Genomic DNA, 23,784 nt, shown 5'->3' with positions numbered 1-23,784 from the left:
TAATTTATCAGTTTGGTGGAAAGAAATTTTCAACATATTAACATTATTAAGATAATATTTTTAGATTATTATTTTTTTTTTTTTTTTTTTTAATAATTTCTAACGCTGCTTATACTTTTCTGCCAAGAAGAAACTATTATCTTGATATTCCATATTTGTCCAAAGTGTGGGAAAAAAGAATGTTCAAAGATTGCCTTAGAAGTACTTAATGCCTTTTATGTTAACGACTGTAGAGTAATATTCCTTCTGGGCCCTTTTTTATGCGATAGTTCCCCATGGAATCACACCACTTTACTTAAAAAATACTATCAATTAGACTTGCTAAGCACATATTTCTGAATATGAACTCATGATCGTAGAAATCAATTATGAATAAATTCTTATCTAATTCTGATCGCATCCTAAATAAGGATGCGAACTTCAGGAAATATAACTTTTTTTCTATCAATGCGGTTTTGAGAATAAACATTATTTATAGAACTTCCTTCAAACAATATGTACAACTTCGTGATTACAGAAAATTAACTTCATGATTAAAGACAATTAACTTGATAATAAGACTTTAAAGAAATTAAAAGCAATAAGAAGATTAATCGCAAAGTAAGTATGGACCGCGATAAATTAAAGGAAGATTGTAGTCCTTAAAATGTAACTTCATCTTTACAAGCTTCTGCACCTTATTAACTGAATTCGTTCTAATTAATCCTTTCATCAACTTCTTTCAATGAACTGGCGATCCAAATTTAATAAATTACACGTGTAATGAGAAAGAAGACAATAATGCACTTTACACTGCAAAGTAAGTTTTTCTAATTTAAGTTTTGAGTTTTTTTTTTCTATTCATTTGAGATAAATAATTCTAATGTGTTTACTACATCCACATATCAACTTGGTCATCCATTCATCGTTTGTGATTCAGTTGCAGAAAAATATAAATTGATAAATAAATAAGATAAATTGGAACAAATAAACTTGAACTAAATTTCAAAGGGTAAATAAAATAAAATTAAAACAAACCTCTGGGTGTGTAGGTCCCTCGAATTCTAATAGCGGTAAGATTTGATAGTATACTCATGAAATCTTTTGATGTGATCCTTGGTTCCCAACCAAAATCTGGGTGTTCGTGCACTCGAAATTTATACGTAGTTTCCTTAAAATAAAAATAAATAAAAAAAATGAAAATAAAAATTGAAAAAAGTCTTTAAATAAATTAAAGTAACAAAAATAGTAGCTTACTGCAGTGGAAGGACTCTCATTTCCCTGGCCTATGATAGTCTGAGAAACTCTCAATTTATTACTCTCAAGAATAATATCTTCTACAGAAGCAGCTGGTCCATTTTCACTTAGTCTTAATCTGAATTCAAAATCTTGATTGTAAGAAGCCCTTTGATCGCCAAGAAATCTCTCTAAAAATAGATGTTTAACATGAATGTTAATGAACATTCATCTTAATGAAATTTATTTTCTTTTAATTATGACCCATCTACTGCCTGCATGGACTGTTTACTGCCTGTGTGCCTGATACAGAGCATCACTGCCCTTCACTCAGTAAGCTTACAGACTCCAAATAAAAAGAATAAAATTTAAGGCCTTTTTCCTACTTACGAACTCGCACCTCCTATCATTGAACTTGGTATCATTAGCTAAACCACTAATAATGTTTTTATTGAAGCAGGTAATAAAGTAGGGTAAAGAATAAATAGTAAACAAACTTAATAAAAAATAAATTGTGGATAATACTTGAATTCTTTGTTTCCTCCTTTTTATTTTAATTAAAAAAATACAAAAAATCCAGCACAATTTATTTCTGGTTTATTATACGAACTTTACAGTTATTTATAAATAAATTCTTCAACTATTTATTGAAGCTAGCTGTAAAAAATTTATTTATAAATTAAATCTAAATTATAAAACCAAGAAAGACTTACCTGGAGCTACAAAGTAGACGGGATCTCTTCCTAACGATGTTACTCCTATCGTCTGGGTTTTCGGATTGTATTCAATTTCCGAATTAACGAAGTTTTTATCCATAGCATTCCATTTCTCCCGATTTCTAGCAAACATGCTTTCAACAACAACTAAAAAAAAAAATATATCTTAATTGTTAATTATATAAGTTACGTAGAGTATGTATGTATAAGTAAAAAATAAATGCATCATTTCTCTTTAAGTGTTCTTTTTTTTATGCCCCCCCTTAAAATTATAAGTTTTGTTCTTATAATTTTACAAAAAGATATTTGGTATGGATTAACTTCCCTCGTATCCAACTAGAAAAAACTGCAACACTGTAGATTGAATAAAGATTGGGCACCAAGGTAATGGAATAAAAATATTACTGAATTGATCTTTTAAAGAAAGTAGTACAGGATAAACAGAACTTCGAAATAATAGCAATGGAATAAATCGGCCACGACAAAAATCTACCTTTGGATCACAAAAGGAAGCAATAAGGGATAAAGTGATCTGGATAAAATTAGTGTAGAGTCTGGAGATATGGTTCATGGTTCGATTCCATCAGCATTACAGTAAGTAAAGTTTGAGCAAATCGTAATTATAAATGTAGATTACTGTTCATCTTTTTTGATGACTAATTTATTAACCCAAATGGAAAAAAGATTATTGCCAATTCAGTCTTAATTGGCTTTAATATAATTGCTTTCCATTTTTATTTACAAATATTATATTTTATAAGTTCTTAAAATATTCGCATAAAAATAAACTATTTTCAGTTGAATGAAAAATATCAATATTTGTAAGAATGTGGTTAGCGAATTGTGCATAACCAAATTAAGACTTTCAAAAAATGAAGGGGTTTACATTGAGAGCAGAATATTTTCTAATCTATCTTCTGATAGATTAAATTATTATTATTTTTTATATATATGAGGTATCTTCAACTAGGGTAATTAAGAGTGCAGATTGATATTTTGCATGAAGTTTTATAAATCTGTCAGAAAACCGACAGGCTCCAATAGCGTCCAACTAGTTTGCTTGGAAAGCTAGTAGGAAGCAGCGACTTCATTCAGAGAAGAAATAGTGCAGATGTTGCATTATCTTAAGGACATCTTCTTCTGGCCTGCCTTCAGTAGTTGACACCCTTTGCCCTTTGTGTTGTTTGTAGCGTTGTAGCGAAGTAAAATCAGAGCCCGGAGCCAATAATAATTTGGTGCTCCTACCAGGTTCTTTAAGCTTTTTGATTTTTTTTTTTTTTTGTAATTTAAGACGCGCCCATATCTGAGCTCATTTAGGAGCTTTTTTTGGTGTTGTTCTCTCGCCAAAGACTACTTTTCTATCACCGGATAGTGAGCTGTAAGAAGCTCCTAAAAAGAGAAAATCTAAGGGCCAACAGCTGGATCGAACCCGGGATTTCTGTGTGGAATCCAGTACGCAAAACACTCAGCTGAATCCTTATTTATTTCTTAAAATAATCACTTCATAAAATGACTACATTATGAAACACTTATGAATAGTGTTTGATGGACTAGGCAGGATACTGAAAACATTCTGTTCAAAAATTGGGTTTTGGAATTTGTGTGTGTGTGTGTGTGTGTGTGTATGTTTGTATTCTAACTCAAAAATTAAAAGTTATAGGAAGCTCTAACTTTTTATTTTGTTTGCCTTCCTCCACGGGGCCGTACAATAACTTAGTTATGAAGTTCTTCAAAGTGGAAATACCACTATGCTTTGAAAAATGAATGACTCTTTTTAAGAAATTTCCTCAACGGTATAAGGCACTTTGATATATGTAGTTCAACAAGTTTTTTTTTATTTACTTTTCATAGAATATTAGACTAAGGACGTTTTGGAGGAAAGCAGCTGGTTAGTTTAACTTCAGTGTCACTATAGTTGAATGTTATAGTCTTGACATCCAAATAGTATTTTCGAGGATAATGAGTAGCTAAAATCCTGAGTTTGAGAAAAACAGATTGTGATTTTTTTTTTGCGCTTTATTCACTAACCTAACAAACTTAACTCAAAACTTAACAAAATTGAAAAAACTGGGATGTCTATTGAATTTTATTTTTGAAGGTTAGTTTTCCCAAATCAATTATTTTACTACGCAGATGCTGCTGTTCTTTGTGCTCAAAACAACATATTAAGATTCAGTACTCTACTTTCAAACAGTGACAAATATTTTAATTGTTCTGAAGCTTTCAAATAAGTAGGGAACAATATTATGATGGCATTGCTTAAGAAGACTGTTTTTACTGGCTGATTTAACTTAGTTTTGAAGTGTTTGCAATAGCAGTGGTCCATCTACCAGTAAAAATGCAGGCTGCAGCTCAGGCGAAAAGAACTAATTCTCGTACCCGAAAGCATGGAAAGTCCACTATGAAAGAAACTGTAACTCGTGAGTATTCCCTAAATATTCATAAAAAAGTTCACGGAATTGGTTTCAAAAAACGTGTACCAAGAGCAATCAAAGTATTAAAAAAGTTTGCTATTAAAGAAATGGGCACAACAGATGTTCGGATTGATCCTCATTTGAACAAACAATTATGGGTTAAAGGAATCAGAAAGCCACCTAACAGAATTAGGGTAAGAATATCAAGGATTCGAAATGAAGATGCAAATTCATCACAAAAGTTTTACACAATAGTTTCCCATGTTCCTGTCCCAACTTTCAAGAGGTTACAAACGACTTGTTGTTAATTTAAGAGGAACCAACTTTGTTTTCAAGAAATAATTTTATATTATTTATATTAATAATTTTTATAAAATATAAATTTAAAACAGATGTTAATTTATTGAGTTTTAAGGTTTAATTGTTAAATAAAAGCTGAAAGAGTGTTGTACCAAATTAAGAATTAATTTAAAGGATTTTGTACTGTATCACTAACTTTTCTGTCTAATAATTTCCTATTGTACCATTAGATTTACTAATTTTTTAAAATTCTCAAATTGGTTTAGGACAGAAACTTTTCTCAGGCTAGGCAGGTAGGAACCTAACAACGGTTTTGTCTTTAATGCGCGGAAACTCCAACAATTTTTACCAATATCAAAATGTCCATCCTATATATACTTATACTGCCTGAACCAAAATGACAGATTACTTTGCTTTTATGAAATATTTTAATTATATTTTTTTTAGATAATCTAATGGATAATCTAATCTCATAAGCCATTTTGATTAATTCCGTGCTCTAATTCATTAATTAAATCGTTGCTGTAATTCAACTCAATACAGTAGCAGGCGCTGAATGATAACGGTAAATTTATTTGAATTTATATTATATGAGTATTATTATCTCGTAAATAGAATTATAAAAAACAATGTACATTATTTCAACGCATTGCTCCATTGTTTGTTGTACAGTGAGCGGCTCATTTATGTGAAGTAAAGGATTTTAGAATAGAAGGTTTTCAATTAAAACAACAAACAAAACTTACATCCTGAACTTTTAATTCGCTTATTGTTTAAGGTTGTTAAGTTTGTAAGATCTTTTAAGAACAGAAAAAATACTGACCTTTAGAATATTCTGCGGCAGTATCACAGACAGAGGAATGACCGTAACAAAAGCACGGAGTACATCCAAATTCATTTTCTTCATCCAAATTGAAATGGCCCGGTTTGCATCTATAAAATATGAATTTCAATTGTAAATAAAGTAAAATCGCTAAACTTTACTCACCATAATGCTTCACTCACCTGCCACACTCTTTGCCTTCAACGTTTTCTTTACAAATACATTTACCAATGGTCTGGTCACAACTTGGTTGATTGTCAAAACTGCCAGCTACCAAACAGTTGCAAGCTTTACATCCAGTGCTGCTAAAATCATAATAATCTAGAGCACATCTGTCACATTTTTCGCCAGTAACTCCAGGTTTACAATCGCATTTGCCTTCACTGTTGCATTCTAAACTGCGAGAACCTGGTGAGATAAATATCATATTATCAATTAAGCAAATGTTTTTTAGAAGTTAGTGAATGAATGAATAATTCATATATGGAAGTAATTTTTAGAGAAATATTTATTTGTTTACTATTATACATATACGTTTAGATTAGAAGAAAAATATATCTTAAAAGTACATTAAATTATAAAAGCAATTTTCTTTAGATCTGTCAGAAAAAAAAAAGTTACTAAAAACAGAATAGTAAACATTTTTTTACAATGAAGTGGATTGTAGAGCCCGATTAGATAGTCCAATAGTAGTTTTTTTTTTTTTTTTGAAACATTAGAAAAATAAAAACATACCAATTTCATTACACTCGCAGGGTAAACATCGAGAATTGTTGCTAAGGTAGTAATTGTCTCGACATCTTTCACAGTTAGGGCCATCTCTGTTCTCAGCACAATCCAAGCAATGCCCACCATGTCCTGATTCTTCATATAATTTCTTGTCGAAGAAACAACGATTGGAATATCCATTACAGTTACAAGCTGGAACACAAATAAAGTTTAATTATTATGACTAATTTTTTTAGAAAACGTTTACATTAATAATCAAAGGAATGGAATTATTTAAAGATTTGGATTTATTGCAGAGTATTGTTCTTCATCTTTTTGGTGACTGATTCATTAATGCAAAGAGAAGAGAGATAATTGTTAATTTAATTTTTATTGAGACTAGGTCATCTTCAGGGTTTATAGTCATTAAAAATTGTATTTTATTGTACATTGTACTAAATGTTTAGGTACTCAGTACTCAGAAATTCATATTTATCTTTCTTCTACTGGTTTTTAGTTTAAGGATCACTTAAAAAAACGTCGAATCCAACATTTTTTAAGCACTTATTTCGACCATTAATTGGGTCAAGTTCCTTTGCTTACTTCGACGATCATACCCCAATAATTTTTCAAGAATATGACAAGTAAATGATAAGAAATGTAAAAAAAAAAACTCAGAAAATTCCCAAAATAATGAAAAACAGTCACATTCGTCTTTTATCATTCGACACAAAGTGTGGATGTAAGTAAAACTTACGGACAAGAGAAATTATTTTACTACGGTCAGTAAAATTAGCGAAAGTAGTAACAAAAAAAAAAAGAAAAAAAAAAGCAATTATATTCAAATATTGCAGCAATTTTACGTTCATATTATCTAGAGTCATGTAAAAGAATCTGGAATTTTGATCTTATTAGTTTTGAAAGTGTTATATTCTATCAGAATAAAACGCAGATATGATGATGTTACGATGTAACTATAATCAAGTTCGCTGCAATCTTGTGGTTTTATACTAACCACACTCTTGAGAGGGTTTTAGATTTCTTCTTTCTAGATTATCACGAATTATTGATTTTATAATACGTGGATAGATTATGGAGAAATAATTTCTGGAATAAATAAAATCTTTTTTTTTTTTGTGATTATTTGATAAATTCTAGTCAAAAATGAAGATAAAATATTTTTAGCGGTTATTTTTAAATAAATTTTTTTTTACAAAAATAAAAGTTGGAAAATCTGAAAAAATGGTTCAATTTTTAAATTATTTGTTGTACGTTTCGGTTTTCAAAAGTCAATTTTTCCTGTGAGTCGATTAATTTTGCATGATATTCTTTACAATATTAACTATGTATCACTAACTGACGTAACCACTTTTTTTTAAAAAAGTTCTTTGGTATTAATTACAAGGCATACATTAATAAAAAAAATAATAAAATAAGTTTATTGCAATTTACAACTGCAAGCGCGATTGCACCTTGGACAAGAAAAGCAGATGACTGAATGGGACATGAGAGGGGTACCCATTTTCAATCATGTTTTTCAGTCATGGGGTGAGATTGTCTGGAAATGTAAAAGATGGAAAGCAGATCATCGAGAGGGGTTGTATTCTAATTCCTTCTTTCTAATGGAGCTTACTGAAATTGCTTTAGTTTAGTAGTTTGAGAAATATAGACAACTGTTTGCGGAAAGGCGAGGGTGAAAATTCTTGCAGCAGGCTGAGTCTAGGTTCTTTTATCGTAGTTCGGAGTGAATGGTTCTGTTAGAGATGTAGAAAGAAGGAGTATACAACGTAGAATTTGGAACTGCTCAGGCTGGAGTCGGTGGATTTGAAATGGAATTACTTTGGATTTCAGTTATTCTAGTTGCTTGACCAAGTGCAATTTGACAATTTCGGTAAGTTATGTTAATAATTCTTTCATGAACTTACAATTAATGTTAGATATTCTTTCTATTCTTGCTATTTTTTTTTGAAATTAATAAGAAATTTCGGTATCAACTTTTAAAATAACCACTATTCATGGTATACCTTTCAAAAGGTGTTTGTATGTAGATGTTTTTCATGAGTAGTGCACGTTTTAAACACAATATTTTTGAGAAAAATGAAGTCGAAGTTTGCGGAAAAAATTAGAAACTTGCAGTTTCTTATGTTTGGGCCACAAAGTGAAATACTTGATATTATTATTTTGAAATATAAATTAGCTTATTTAAAAGGAAATTTAACCTTCTTTCTAATGGAGCTTACTGAAATTGCTTTAGCTTTAGTAGGTTTGAGAAATATAGACAACTGTTTGCTAAAAAGTTGTAATACCTTGAAAAAAAACAAAAAATTAAAAACAGAGCTGAATCGAGCCATAGTTTTTACAGGTTATTTTGATGCAAATAATGTTCAGAATCACTTCCTGAAGTAACGGCAGTCTTATGCTGAACAACCTGTATAATAGATTACTGGTCTAATTTTATTCCTCATGTTACGGCTACTATAATATAAAACAATGTTCATAGTTCAGAAACTTGGAAGTTACACTCTTTTTTTAACAACAATTTTTTAATATTAAATAGCTTTTAAAAACTAACTGAATTCTTAGACTTCAATTTGGAAATAACAACCAGGCACTTAAGTACTTTACAATCTGACTATCCAAACTATTACTGCTAGTCAAAATTTTCAATGTTTTGCGTTCTTATTTTGTATGAACGTTTCTCCATATATTCATTAAAAATATTTCATAGGCAAAACTATCTATCTTTCAAACGGGCAATTCTAAGCAGATCAAATCCTCGAGACTAATGAAACCCCTAAACACACACTAAAAAAATGCCTTCTTTTTATATAACAGCTTGCAAAGAAGTTGAAATTTGCATAAATAGAGAGCGCACTTTGTAGTTAAAAAGTTTCAAAATGAGTAAACCATCTTACCCACTTAGTTCTATTCAGTACATTACATTAACTTTAACACCCTTTTTTTTATTTATAAGATTATATCTACAAATGCGCACTTGTAGTTCAGTAGAAGTAGGCTGTACTTCTAATAGAATCCATTGTTCTCCTTATCTAAATTTACCTGAGGTTATTTGTATTGAATATCTTCTTTTTATTTTTGGCTTTACTTGCGTAGAAATCAGGTTATATATCAGATTATTTTTTCAATAGTATAAAATACCGTACTCGCTTCAGAACTACAAATTCTAGTATAAAATCTATTAAGCAGGACTGATCGCTAATTTTATGTCATGTACGCACACCGTGCTTTGGATATTTTAATTACCTTTCCTAACATAACATATGTATTTTAAAAGGAACCTTAATTCTTCATTATTTAAGAATATTTGGTTCTAAAAGTTTTGAACATTTACAATATATATATCACTTAATTAGTCTCTTCTCAATCAAATTAAATGGCATTTTACAAAATTCCTTAATACCTTTAATTTGTTCATTATTATTATTTTATTTATTTTCTATTTTTGGTGGAAGAAAAACTGCCCCGAGAAGAATTTACATCGTAAGTACTGAATTAAATCAATTTTACTACTCCATCTGTTAAAGTTGAATAAAATAAAACTTTATTGACTCGGACTTTTATCATTATGTCTAAAAATTTGGCTAAACGTCTTTCTTTTTTCGTTTTTGTTTAATGCCAATAACATCTTAAGAATTGGCATCCGGAGCTGCTTTCTCCGGACTCTGTAGGCTTCTCGACAATGTTCCCTACTTATTGGGAATGAGATTTACTGAGTACTAATTAAGCCGTTCACTGCCCAAACTAATTAACTACACTTTTTGAAATATCTTAAATTTAAGTGTAAAAGCACTTAGTTCAGTCATAGCTTTTTATATGTATAAAAAATTGCCCAAATAATAAAGATTAACACCATTAAACGACAACATTTTTCTGGCCATTGAATAATAAATAATTTATTTCAGAAGCTATTTTGATTAACTCTATGCGCTAATGTAAATTGTTGCAATAATTCAACTCAAATTCAGTAGCAGGCACTAAATGATAACGGTAAATTTATTTGACTTCATAATATAAATGGAATTTTAAAAAGCAATGTACAATTATTTCACCGCATTTCTCCACTTTTTGATTTATGGTGTTAATAAAGTTATGCAGTGAACAGCTCAATTACTACTTATTCTTCTTAAAAAGACTAATATCTTAGAAATTAATGCGCCTTAAATGAAAAAGATATAAGAAGGACTCTTACATAACTAGCAAAGGGCTCTACGCAACTAAAAAGACAAAAGGAAAACAATTATTAACCATTTAATATTTAGGAAATGTAATATTCTACAGGTAGAAACACTTTAAGATTTATATCTTTTTAGTAATATAAATATATATATAGAATAAGATAATCGTGACTTAAGGGCTAGCATACACCATGGTTTAAACTAGCGCGCGGACTGCTAAAGAAAGGAGACAGCAGGCCGCTTATTATCTTAGTGTGAATATCACTGATATGTCCAATCAAAAAAAGTTAATACAAAATCACGTTAAGCGTGACTTTAATTTTAAATTCTCATAAGTAAAAGTTTTCATATCGTCTTTATTATATTATTATAGGTAATGTGGCTTCTTAATTTTCTTTGATATTGACAGGAAATCTTTGAACAGTAAATCTTTGCAAGTTCTAATATAATTAATATTATCTTTAGAATAGTTAGCTCTCTGTTACACTTTTAAGCCACAATAGTTTTTTAAGCACAAGATAGGCCACAATTCTTTTAATAATTTCAAAATCTTTCTAAACCGTGGACTGTTTTTGTTTTTAGCCCCAAAACTGGTCTCTGTTTCTGTTTATACTGTAAATGCATTGTTGAACAGAATTTATTTAAATTTTGATCAGTAGTTCCACATTTGTTTACTGTTTGCTTTTTAAGTTATGTTAACAAGGTTTTTTATGGGTGGTATTCAACACGCATACACTTTGATTTACTGCATATGTTAACAGTGTTTCTTACAATTTTACCTCCTCTAAAAACACACATACAAAAAAAATTGCTTTACATTAAACAGTAACTTCAACCTTCATTATAAATATTGTTTTTCTGTAATCACTTAAATGATTAGCCCATTATTTTATTATAAATCTAGGGTAAGAAGTTCAAATTTTAGTCACCCATTTCAATATTAGTCACTAGTGATGAAAGAGTTTAAATCACTGAATTACTGCGGTTTAGGCTTGTACATCCAGATATCAAATGTTATCTGAACGCTCGTAAATGAAATTCCTACTTCCCTCAGTTAAACAGTAGAGACTATTTTAGAATTGAAAATGTTAATCGTTAGTCAATAACTTCAGAATAGTAAAATGAGCATAAATCCAAATTTTTCCTGCCAATTCGGAGTTCATGACTTTTTTTTTTTTAAAAAAAAATACGGGATACGCAAATGGCCTCCAATTCTTGCGTTATGCTCCATCTGATTAAGCCCGTGACCTTTGTCATTCCTTCAATTATAGCTCGGCTTAACTTTTTCGATGTTTCCTCGAACTCTTAGAAACGGCATACGCAAGAGTAGCTTTAGTTTTCCCACTGAGGACAACATGATTAGTGAATGCCATATGTTGGCTAACCTGCTATAGAATCTGTGGCTAGTATGGGTGGCAGGATAGCATTCTCCAAAGCTAGATTAAACAATAAGGGAGATTAACGACATCGCTGTCTTAGGCCTTTATGTAAGGAGAATTTTTCGGAGTGCGTACCTGGCATTTTGAATCAACTTCTTAATATTTGTCGAGCCATATCGGTTTTTTGGAGAAGACCAACTCTTTCAAGCAAATAAGCAGCACATCTCGCTCCAAACCATCATAAGGCTGGCGGCAAATATAGGTCACAAATAGATGATAGGTCACATCTTTCCTGCTCATAGCATTTCTGCTACGAAAAAATGTGGCCAGTAGTTGATCTACCCTGCCTAAATCCTCTCTTTCATTCGTTTATTTTGTCAGCTCACAGACTGTTCATCAATAGGGCTGATAATATTTGGTAGAGGGATGGTTTAAAAGAGGGATACCTCCACACGCTGTTTCTGAAATAGGACAAATAATGTAAATATTCCAACCTTAAGGAATCTGTTCACCAATCCACTTTGAAAGCTTGACTATTCTTTTTTTTTTAGACGGCTGTTTTTTACAGTTTCATTTATACAGATTAAAATGTTGTAACATACCCTAGTCCATTAGTTTAATTTCATTCTGACCCCGTCAAATCTTATTAATTTATTTTCATTTATACAAAAGATTGTCGTAAAGATTTTTTTTTTGAACATTAATATAGTTGTATGAAGGAAATAACGGACAGGGAGTTAATAAAGGAAGCTATACACAGCAAGATGTGAGGTTATACTACGTAATGAGAAGGAGCTCTGACAGTTCTGAACTCAATCCCTAGGTACAATACCCCACTGGCTTCACATCTCCTCTACACCTCCATCTTCTTGTTCTCTTTTTTTTTCATCCTCACCTACACTTGTCCTTGCCTCAGGAGTGCATCTCTCACAAACTCACATACAAACAAAACAGCTCACTGAAGTCCTGACGTACTTCTTACATTCCCACGATAATCAAAACGAACAATACTCTTTTCGTTGTCTTCTTTTAATTGTAGTGCTCATTGGGCCCTTACAAACAGTCAGCTCCACAATAAAATCTATTCCAAGATTGGGGCAATCTTTTTTTGTATTCAAATATTGGTTTTTAATTTCACTTTTAAAAAATATAATGGTCTCTTCAGCTAGTGTTCTTATATTATAAAAACCTGGTTAGAAGCCCAAAATAAAACACACGGAATTTTAATCTTCAAGTGGCATCACACCTCAAATTTTTCTGCATGAAATTGCCAAACAAATTTAATGGAGTATCTTATTTATGGAGTTGTACTGTACTTTGCAAAGTTCAAGAAATGACGCGATTTTTTAAAAAATAAAATTTAATTTCGTGTGCTATCTTTGTTAGGAACCTTTTCCTTCTAAGGTTCACGTATTTCATTAGTTTAATGAAGATTGTGCTAAATTTAATCGAAATTTAATAAATTTTTTTGACGTGTTGCATTAAAATATTCGCCATTAGTACAATTATTATTAATTTGTAACGAAAAAATTACAATAAGTTCTTTAAACATGGACTGATATGACGCAAAAGTTCCCGAATAAAAAAGTAAACACGTTTTTCCCCCAAAAAAATTCGAAAAAATGTCTTTTTTGGCGCCTCTGACTGCCTATAACCCCTTAATTGAAATTGTTGAGACAAATAGTTGAGGAGCTGGAACCTCCTGGAAGAAAGGCTGTTCCAAAATTAATAAATACTTAAATGAAGGAAGGCCCAGGAGGTGCTTTTCACTGATGCGAGTGTACTTAATAACTTATTGGACTTAAATTTAGAGCCTGAAGATTGTAGATTGTAAATAATGAGTTTTTTCTTGTTTCTAAGTAATATCCAGCATGATGTACTAAGTTTTTATATTATACAGTTGCTCTAGATTATAACTAGAACCATTTTCTGAATTAAGAGCGTGTAGAATAAGTGAATAACAACAGGTTTACTGGTAGATGAGGTGGGAAATTTAAGGGCTTCAGGGTACGTGACTGTATCGCCTTCAGCAGTCCTTTCGGTTATTACTCGTCTAGGTTTTATTAAATAGAGTATTTCTAAACTTTACCCAATTACCCATTCTGTAGCTATCATAATTTTAAACGTACCTAGTTTAATAGTTAATTGGAGTACTGGGTATTATGTCTCTTTTTAAGCTATGTACAAAATATAATCATTCTAATTCATCCTTTTCTTCTTAAATAAAACGCATGTTTTGCCCTCTATTTATGTTTTGCCATAATTTCTTAGAAAATTCAAATTTCAACTTTTTAAATGTAACATTAAGAAGAAAAACAACGACAAAACGAAGGGTTCTTAGACTGAATTTTTCTGAGACTGGTTTCTCATTTCTACAGAAAATGAATTTTAATCAGAACTAGAATAGATAGAGAAGCGCTCTCAAAGTTAATCTAACCTCTAAAATGTTTTTTTTTTTTTTTTTTTTTTGCCGGCGCATCGACGTCTATGGCCATTAGCGCCCACCACACATTTTCTCTTTTCTTATTCAATGGCCACTAGAGCTGGGATGGTACCTACTCTAAAATGTTATGTTTAACGCAGTTCACTGTTAAGATCTCAAATATTTCTGCTAGCTTAATGTACAATTTGTCATCTGGCCTTCTTTAATCACCCATTATCCTGTCTTTCTCATGCCTAATTATCTCCCATGCTCTAATTAAGAAATATTTAATACCCGAATGATAAATTTTTAAGAAATGCTAAAGTTTATACATTTGCGCAAGGTATTAATTAAAGTTTAGGACCTAATTTTCTGGCATAATATGGGTTTCCAGTTTTATTTTATTTTTTTTTCAAAAGTGGTAACGAATAGCATTCCATTATACAATCGAACTTGACCATTTATTGCGAGCGAAGAGCTGAAAGATGATTGTCAAAGAAGGGAATTCTAGGAGAGCTCAGTGGGTTCTTCAAGGAGTGGTAACATCAGGAAAATCTTCATGGTACGAAGTTCTTTCTATTCCATTAGTAGAGAACTCTAACAGTTACGTTAATGAGTTCATTAAACGTACAAAAAATCAAATAAATTGCTATGTTTTCACAAAAACCCTTATGACATGGACACTGTTCGTCCAAGTTGACTGCGGTGTGTAATAAAGTATTTATAAACATAATTAATAAAAATACCTAATTACTTTCTTAAATATGAAATAACCTAAATAAAATTAAATACAAAGTTAGATAAAACTATTTACACCCACATAAAGAAAAAGAGAAGTAAAAAATTTTAAGCAAAATAAAATGCTCGCATCTGAAATCAAGCGTAAATTAATTTCATGATAGAAATACATTTCACTATAGTTTCTCGCCTTTTTAACATATTTCTGCTAATTATACCAGCTCTTTTCGTTGACGTACTCAAGCAATTCAATAAATGTTTAATTAACTCTATTTAACCAACGCCATCTAAATTCATTCATAGACAGCAGGCCAAGAAATAAAAAATAATTCTAATAAATCTACTTTAACACTCAGATTCCACAGATTATGTGATTAATCCTACTTTATAATTATTTGGGTGGGGCAAAACTCCCCTCCTTATGAGGCATAGCGTCGAGACTTTTAAAATACAAGTCTGAACAAAATTTCGATTCGAATGACACTTCATTCATGAAAATCGGTTCACGTCTCGATAATTTGAAACGATTGCTATACTTCCTCTTAACAAGTGTAAGAGCAGATCGCCGCTTTAATGTTACGTAGGGGAGCCCTAACTCTATCATCCTACCAAATTTTATCAAAATCGGGCTAAGATTTACAGAGTAATTAGTAATAATAATTTTGAAGGGGGCCTTACATAAAGGGGGCTAACTCCTCTCTAATTCGGTGTACAGCGCCGAGACCCCCAAAAGGCACATCTACATAAAATTCCGAATCGAATGTCACCTCATTCATGAAAATCGGTTCTCGCGTTTAGGCGCTACGTAGTTTACAAAAAAGGTAACAACAAGAAGAAGAAGAAGAAGAAGAAGAAGAAGAAGAAGAAGAAGAACAACAACAACAACAACAATTTCTGAAAATGCCGTTTTTGCTCATTTTCAGCAACTTTTTTCTCGAAATCTATTGTATCTATGTTGTTGCAAAAAAATTACAGTTGTAAAGGAGGATTTGCCCTACATTTTAAAGAAAATTTGGGAATTTTATCTTTTATAGAAAAAGAGAAAAAAATTGTCAAAGTTGGGAGTTTTTCAACGTTACGCTTTTTCGTGCAGTTTTTGATGATCAACCCTTATACAACTGTCCTACCGGACAGTTTTAATTTAAATTAAACTGTCCTCACAAGGGCGATCATTGTTCGAGATATAAATGTCGTAAACGACGGATCAGATCTGTTAAAAGTTTGTATTTCAACTGAAGAAAAATACTAAATAATACTTATTAAAAAATTCTTAACAATTCACTTAACACTGGCACCCACATCTCGATCGTCCTTCTCGGTTCATGGGATCAATTCTAGTTCACTTTTCTTTTCTTTTTTTTTTTTTTTTTGATCTTGACACTTCAATTATTATCAATAAATTATTATTATTTTTTAAATAAAATTAAGATTTCATTCTTTACCTTTTCTATGTTAATCACATTTACGTAAAGAATTCAAAAATTTAGGAAGAAAGTCGTGCGTCTTTTACACAACATTATTCCGTTAAGTTATTTTGTGCAGCTGTATGCTTGTGAGTAATTATTAGAGTAGAATTATTATTATAATAAGAACCTCCAATGAAGCGAGGGTCAAGAAAAGACGCCCCCACGGAAAATAGGTTCACATTAAATACTTAATATAAATAACGATGATAGTTAACGAATCCTTACTAACAAATTAAGACTATTTTATTTTTTCAAAGTTTGATAAAAATGTTACAAGAGTTTGGGTAAGAGAAGAGACCACCCTTAAGGTAATTACCTAATTACTGAGTATCTAGTAACACTAGTACAAAAAGAAAAGAAAAAAAGTATTTAGACTATGATAAAGTAGATTGTAAAGAGGTAGTTAAGAGCCTTAATATATGTGTGCGTGGAGAGTAGACGACGTGAGACGGACTGAGATGAGCTGTAAGGAAACCTTTTACCATTAGACATACCCAACACTCTCGTGAAGGGCAGCCATCACAGCATCCTAAGAAAAATATCACGTGTCACGTGTTCTACTCCTTCTGCAGCAGAATTTCTTGATTAATAGATTTATATAATGGTAAAGACAGTAGAAATATTTTAGACTGCTTTTAAATGGTTAATCTGCTAAAACTATTCTAAAGAAAACCAATATGTAATAATTGGGTAATGTAATAAAGTGAAGGCACGTTATTTTAAAAGCAAACCAACAGAAAGTTACACTACAAGCTACAGGGAATTTTGTCAGAGGCAGTCTGTGGAGTTACAATAAGCTAGCTCAATCGTAGTCCGGCATCAATAATGTGCAGTCCGGCATCATTTCGCTAAGCTAAAACCTCTTAATTTTCGACAATAACAAACAAAACAAAAAATACGAAGTTGAATAGAGAACTGATCATCGCTTGATTAGTAAAATTCTTGTTTCTATACTCTCTAAAATAGTAATTTTTATTAACTTATCGACGAAGAAACTTCTTATGTCTAACGAAAATTCTAGAAAAAGAGAGACGAACCGAAACCTTCGTTTGAATCTTAACAATGAAGAAGCAATAACCCAATGGGTAAAAGAATATATAGAACTTAATGCTGAAGATATTAGAAATTAGGAAAAAGAAAATTATAAGACTACAATCAAGAAACTAAAAAAATCTCTCCTTTGTAAAGATACATTAAAATTAGTCAGAAAAATTCAGAAGATTTTAGAAAATTTACAAAATTGACAACAACGCCAGCATAAAATACTACTTAATTGTAAATCCAAAGGATAAAAAATTCATTGGATATAATGAGAGGTAAACCTTTTACATTCATAGGCACCGAAATTGTTGAAGAATTAAAAGAAAAAAGAAAAGTTATCCAGAATTAAAATTAAAATTTTGATAAGAAAACTGGATCTCTCAGTGCAAAACAACGAAATTTACCTTCCACCTTTAGCCGCACAACCTACTACTAAAACCCCTACAGTTTGTGGGATCCGAGGACGATCACCATTTCACAATCTGCCGAGCTTGCTTTTTTGAAACTTCAAAATGAAATAATTAAGGACATTCACAACAAACTAGATTTTAAAGTTTTACTAGTCTTATATTCGCTGGAAGTTGCCAGGTTAAAACAGATATAACTTCATTTTTGTATGAATGCAAAATAGCATATATGTGTATATTCTAAGTTTTCAATCGCAGTATATCTTGAAGAACTCTGTTTTAATTAATTTCTTTTTCTTTTAATTAATTTCTATAAAACTGATTTATTTTCTTAAATTTCATTCTTAATGTGCTTGCTACATTAACAATCATGAAAGAAAAAGCAAAAACTTTAATCAATCATTTTCTTTAATTACAATCAATGGACCCAGAACATTCGCTTTGTAAGACGAATATTAGGGTGTCTGGTGGGCGATTTGCGGACCATAAGAATATTTTTCTCAATTACCTTATTAGAAATATTCTTTGATTTAATAAATGATATTAAAATAAATGTTAAATGAACGAACTGCGCGAGGAAACCTAATTATTGTCGATAATGATGACGCAATGATTTTAACAATATGTTTGATCGATGGGTTAATACTTAGAATATAAAGAGTTCTGCTTATTATTGACGCAATAGACGTTCATATTTTTTTATTTACCTCTTCCAGAATTAAGACTCAATGCAAAGTAACTCCTTAGACCAGCGGTTCCCAACCTTTTTTCATTAGTGTACCCCTTTATCTGATTGTTTCTTCAGTGTGTACCCCTAATATATATATATATATATATATATATATATATATATATATATATAATATATAAATAAAAAAAATAATAGGATGACAAAATAATTGCCATTTCAGTCGAGTAAAATTTATTTTGCCGAGCTTTCGACCTAGGGACTAGGTCATCTTCAGGGCTGTGGAACATATTTACAGATTGTTAACAATGATTCTATTGAAATGAATATGTATAATATAACGAAATTTACAGAAATTATTTACCTAGTTTAGAAAGTAATATTTTTACATTTCAGGGTTGGCGTGTCTTCTGTCTTGTCTATTCATGGACTGAGTGTGATCGGTCTGTGTGTAATATGTGTTAGGTTGTGTGGAAGTCAGTGTTGCCACTCAGTCCATGAACTGACAAGACAATCTGAATATAATATGTCTTGTAAAGAACATTTTCATATGATATGTTCTTATTAAAAAAAATCATTTATGAATAGGTAAACATTTCAAACCAATAATTTTTGCAGGGGTTTTATTATAATAATTTTATAATTAAGTTGTAGGAATCATTTATTATATAATTTTTTTCTCATTAATAATATATCTGTATAATTTTTATATCTTCCGCCATAACTTTTTTTTTGCGTACCCCTAAACTATCTTTCGCGTACCCCAGGTTGGGAACCGCTGCTGTAGACCAATACTGTGACACACCAAATTCTGAAAGATTTTCGAGAGGGGAAAAAAAATCCTCTTTAATAGAATAAACTTCCACAATAATAATGCAGATATCACCTGACTGACTAACTACTTTTTTTGATACCAATATAATTCTATTTGCAATTTATAAGTTTATTCTATTTTTAAAATATTTTAATCTCTTGGCGTTATTTCAGAAGTCTTTTTAAAAAAAATTCCAAGACTTCAAAACACACCTCAAAGACTTTTTACTTAATTTTTAGCATAATGAAAATTCCCAGTTAGGAAGGGAACAAACGCTTCCTTTTAGATTATTGATGACAATTCTCCTGCCCCATTTCTTCAAAGATGGAACCTACAACCTACTGTTCCTTTAATATATTCTTCATTAAACTTCATTGTCCTATACGAATGTTTTAGACAACTAGAACCCTGTACAATTTAGAAGGAAACCTCAGAATCTACCTAATATAAATTATCCCTGAAAATAGATCAACTAAAAGGTGGTTCATTCTAGTTTCCAACGAACTTTGAGCATCCAGTTATGTTCATTCGCTAAAAATATTTTTTTCATATTCAGCTTTGTTTAAACTATTGAAAACGTTCTTCTTGCACATCAAGAGAAAGATAGACATCAAGGACAGCAAGAAAATATGGGGAAGTGGTAATTCTGGGAGGAGCCAGTTAGTTAATAATGTCTTATACAGAAATAACCAGCTGAAAAATTACTAAACATCAATTATGAAGGAACCATTTTTTAAAAAAGACAGGTTAATCATTTTTTTTTAGTCCTAGTACACCCTGTATGTTGATCAGTTGAATGAGTGGAGGCCAAGATTTTATTAAGTTGTACATACCACCAACTAGGAAAGTCATCTGAAAGGTTTTTAAAAAAAGAGAGAAAATAAAAGTAAAAAAATAAATATATATACATATGTATACATAATAAAACAAAATAAAATATAATTTAAGGGTTCTTATAATTTATTAGGGTGTAGTTGAGGAAGAAATGAGAGGCCGTGAAAGATGGTATCTACTGATGAAGAACACAACCTGCTGGCCTTAAAAGAAATCTACTTGGCATGATGTATGGAGAATGATGGTTCAAATAACAACTGACCCCTCAATTCAATGCATATATTTGTATACGTACATACATAAAATAAGTGTGATTACATCGGAAATTTTTATAATCATCACTTTATTAACTCTGCTCTTGTCAACATATATGATAAAATTATTATTAAATGACGTAATGAATTTAATAAAAAAAAAAAAAATGTTGACAGAATTTGACATTAATTTAAATTTAGGTTCTAGTTTTTTTTAATGCATCAATACTATATTAAATACATAAATAGATTTATACTAAACTTATTGCTCTTAAAAAATAAAAACAAAAGTTTATTTAGAAATAATTATCTAGATACGGGAAGATACATAAAAATACTTAAAAGAATCAACTAACTTGTCATGCGACACAAAATTGAATCGGACAAAAAGATTTTTTTGATAAATGTAACTCAGAAATGAGGTTCAGTTGACTCTCTGAACAACCCTGCAATGTACTACTAAGCGATTAATGTAATAAATAATAAATTCGTGCGTAGAAACGTAATAAGCTTTTTATTTTATTTTTTACTCTTCCTCCTCACTTTAGATTAAGTTTAATAACTTATGACAGTATCTTGTGTCGCACATTAGATGACATTAGGATTACATTAGATGACTTTTTATTCAGCTGTCACGATCTGAAAGAATAAAATTAGATAATATCTGGGTATTTATTGTGTTCTTTTTTATAGTTAAACCCACTTTCTTTTCAAATTTAACTATTATAAATATTTTATAGGTTGTTTGATATTTTTGAATATTCAAATTTGTGTGTTTAAAAGCTTTAAATTTGTTTAAAAAAAATTCACTTAAATATGTTAATAAATTTAGACTGCTAAGTGAACAAGTTCTAGTACCAGAATTTTGCAAGAGATAGCGTTTACTTAGTGAATAATTGCCTTATCCTTGGTATTTGCTTTGTAGTTATGAAATTGGTCTTCTTCAAAGCAGTAAATAATTATTTAAATCCATATAATTAGTTAACTTCTTCACTTCACTTTGGTCAATGTTTAGTAGCTTACAAAACCACTGGATAAGTATTACAGCTAACACGCTGAGAAATTGGAATTATCAATAAAACTTGAATTTAAATACTAAAAACTCAGCTTTGAAATTCGGAATTTTTTATCTTTTAAGACTTTGAAACTATAAAAAAAGTTCAAAGTAGAAAACCTTCTCCATCAACTTAATTGGTACAACTAGAATCTCTATTGAAGTTCGGGATGCTACATCCCCTAGAACTGTACTAAACTAAGATTTTTAGAAAGTATTTAGAAAGGGAGATAAGAATATTTAGTCCTTTTTTCTATACGAGTTTTTGATTTATTTTCATCCAAGCTCTGGCCCGACTGAAATCCCATTCACTGATCTACGGATCCAATAGATTCTCATTATATATTACTTAGGATTTTCATTTTTTTTATTTTTATTTTTTTTAAATAACTGAATAACTTTTCATTCATTACTAGTACTAACCAGCAGAACAACATCTACCTCAGTATTAAAAAAAACTATGCCTACGTGGAGTACCATGCACATTAAGTATCTAATTTGATGTATTCTTTAAAACTTATTGAGAGACGGACACCTTTATTTTCTATTCCCACATCAAATGATAGCATCATCTGGAAGATGCCTATTCATGAGAAAGAGTGATGCATTCAAATTACAGCTAGTATAAACCGTCTTCACTGGAAGGTAACTTTTGTATTAATAATTTACAATAAAAATTTAGGTAGAAATCAGTAATGTGGTTTAACATTCTTGCAGATGTATATAAAGTTATGTAAGTTAAAAAATGAGGAGTAATAACCCCCTTAAGCCCATCCCCACAATAAGTGGCGGTTTTTAAAGAGGAAGAACAAAAAATAATACTTTTTGTTAATATAATCAGGTTATCGATTATTTTTAAAATTATGGCAATAGGTTTTATTGAAAGCTAGCTTTGGATAACATTTTCTAACGCTTAGTCTGCTTGCAGAACTGAAGAGGTATCAGCCACACAATTCACACTAAAAATTAAAGAGTAAAATAGGACTACTTAGCCGAGGCTTAAGAGAATTGACCTATCAGGTATTTTCTTAAGAGAAACTATCAGGTACAAAATACAAAATATTTACAATAATTAAGAAATTTAATTTTGTTTTAAAGATACTAATTTACTCAGGTGACAAGGCAGTCTATTATTAGGTTATACCTTAATATATAAAAGAAATGATAAGGAACAATAGATGTGAAGGGCTAAGGGATCAGAGTTTATAAACAATGGACTTGAATCACTAAAATATTGTGGGTGGTCTGAGGCGACTGTTTTATTGAAGCAAGGTCATTTGTAGGGTCATAGTTTTACTTGTACAACACACTTTTGTTTGTAATTCAGTAGCTGTCTTATGTTTTATTTTTTGCTTATGATGTACTATATTCTTGTGCTGATTCCTAAAATTCATTCTTAGTACAAATAGCTCCGATCTTCTTATGCAATCTTTCTGCATCCATTTCTTCCTCAAGTAGCTGATATATGTATACTCTTATATCCACATTCACCAATCACGACTTTCCGGAACTAACTCTATCAACTAGTAGTGTCCATCCTCATAAGCTGGCCAAACCTTTAGACGTCTCTCACTTCTTTGCTTGTTGAGATTAATTTCATGCTTAAGTTGTTTCCTAATGGGCTCTTTCTAAACCTTTGAGACACACCACTGCTACGTCTTCAGAAATTCATTTCTATGATAAGCAACTTTTATTTTAGCTTTACAGTTCTTGCCTCGCATCCATATCTACAAGGCAGTCTATTATTAGGTTATTCCTTAAAATATAAAAGAAAATGATAAGGAACAATAGATAAATAATAGTTGCCTAATGAATAACAGTTGATATATGTTGCTTAGCCTTAAGAGCACGGTGTGAACTTCACCAAAATTTCACTATTTGCGACACTTTCTTTAGCACCATCCAAGATCCAACGATTTTTTTTTTATTTGCTGACTTGAAAAAAAGTGTGACCAGTTGAGGGTCTAGAAGTGCGAGTAGAGCCGGTTTTCTTTCAAGTCTAACACAACATATCTTCATCCAAAGCATTACTCTTTAACACCAATTTCAATCTGCTTTGTAAAGATAAGCGCTGAAACATTTTATGTTCAACGAGACGTTAATTAATATAATGGCAGCAATCCTCAGGTGCTACGACACCTGCTCCATAATTCCCACAACAATAGAAGGAAGAAATCACCTACTACCTTCACAGAGAAGATAGATAAAAGAAATAGTATTTATGCTCCAGTTCGACATAATCACTTCATTTATAGTTTCAGAAATAAGAACACGTTATCATTTAAAATGCTGTTATAAAATGTTGGGTACGTGGA

The 23,784-nt window shown here is 30.7% G+C and overlaps 1 protein-coding gene across 3 annotated transcripts in view; it reads right to left on the bottom strand.

Annotated features, from left to right (window-relative positions):
• Positions 1–23,784, bottom strand: part of LanB2 (laminin subunit gamma-1) — a 329,357-nt gene that overhangs the window by 16,021 nt on the left and 289,552 nt on the right. For 2 of the 3 annotated variants that reach the window (XM_074121158.1, XM_074121160.1), the window contains 6 exons: positions 6,204–6,389; positions 5,651–5,876; positions 5,469–5,578; positions 1,929–2,078; positions 1,237–1,406; positions 1,018–1,150 (listed from right to left, as the gene is read on the bottom strand). In XM_074121158.1, coding sequence (XP_073977259.1) covers positions 1,018–1,150; positions 1,237–1,406; positions 1,929–2,078; positions 5,469–5,578; positions 5,651–5,876; positions 6,204–6,389 — 975 coding nt within the window. Of the gene's footprint in view, positions 1–1,017; positions 1,151–1,236; positions 1,407–1,928; positions 2,079–5,468; positions 5,579–5,650; positions 5,877–6,203; positions 6,390–6,933; positions 7,061–23,784 lie in introns of those variants that run through there. The other variant, XM_074121159.1, reaches the window with a different exon arrangement.

This window comes from Rhodnius prolixus, unplaced genomic scaffold, assembly GCF_049639745.1.
Source record: "Rhodnius prolixus isolate KJV_2025 unplaced genomic scaffold, Rpr scaffold_2, whole genome shotgun sequence".
NCBI lineage: Eukaryota > Metazoa > Arthropoda > Insecta > Hemiptera > Reduviidae > Rhodnius > Rhodnius prolixus.
Note: the sequence above shows the minus strand (reverse complement) of the source record. Positions and strands in the feature narration are given on the sequence as shown.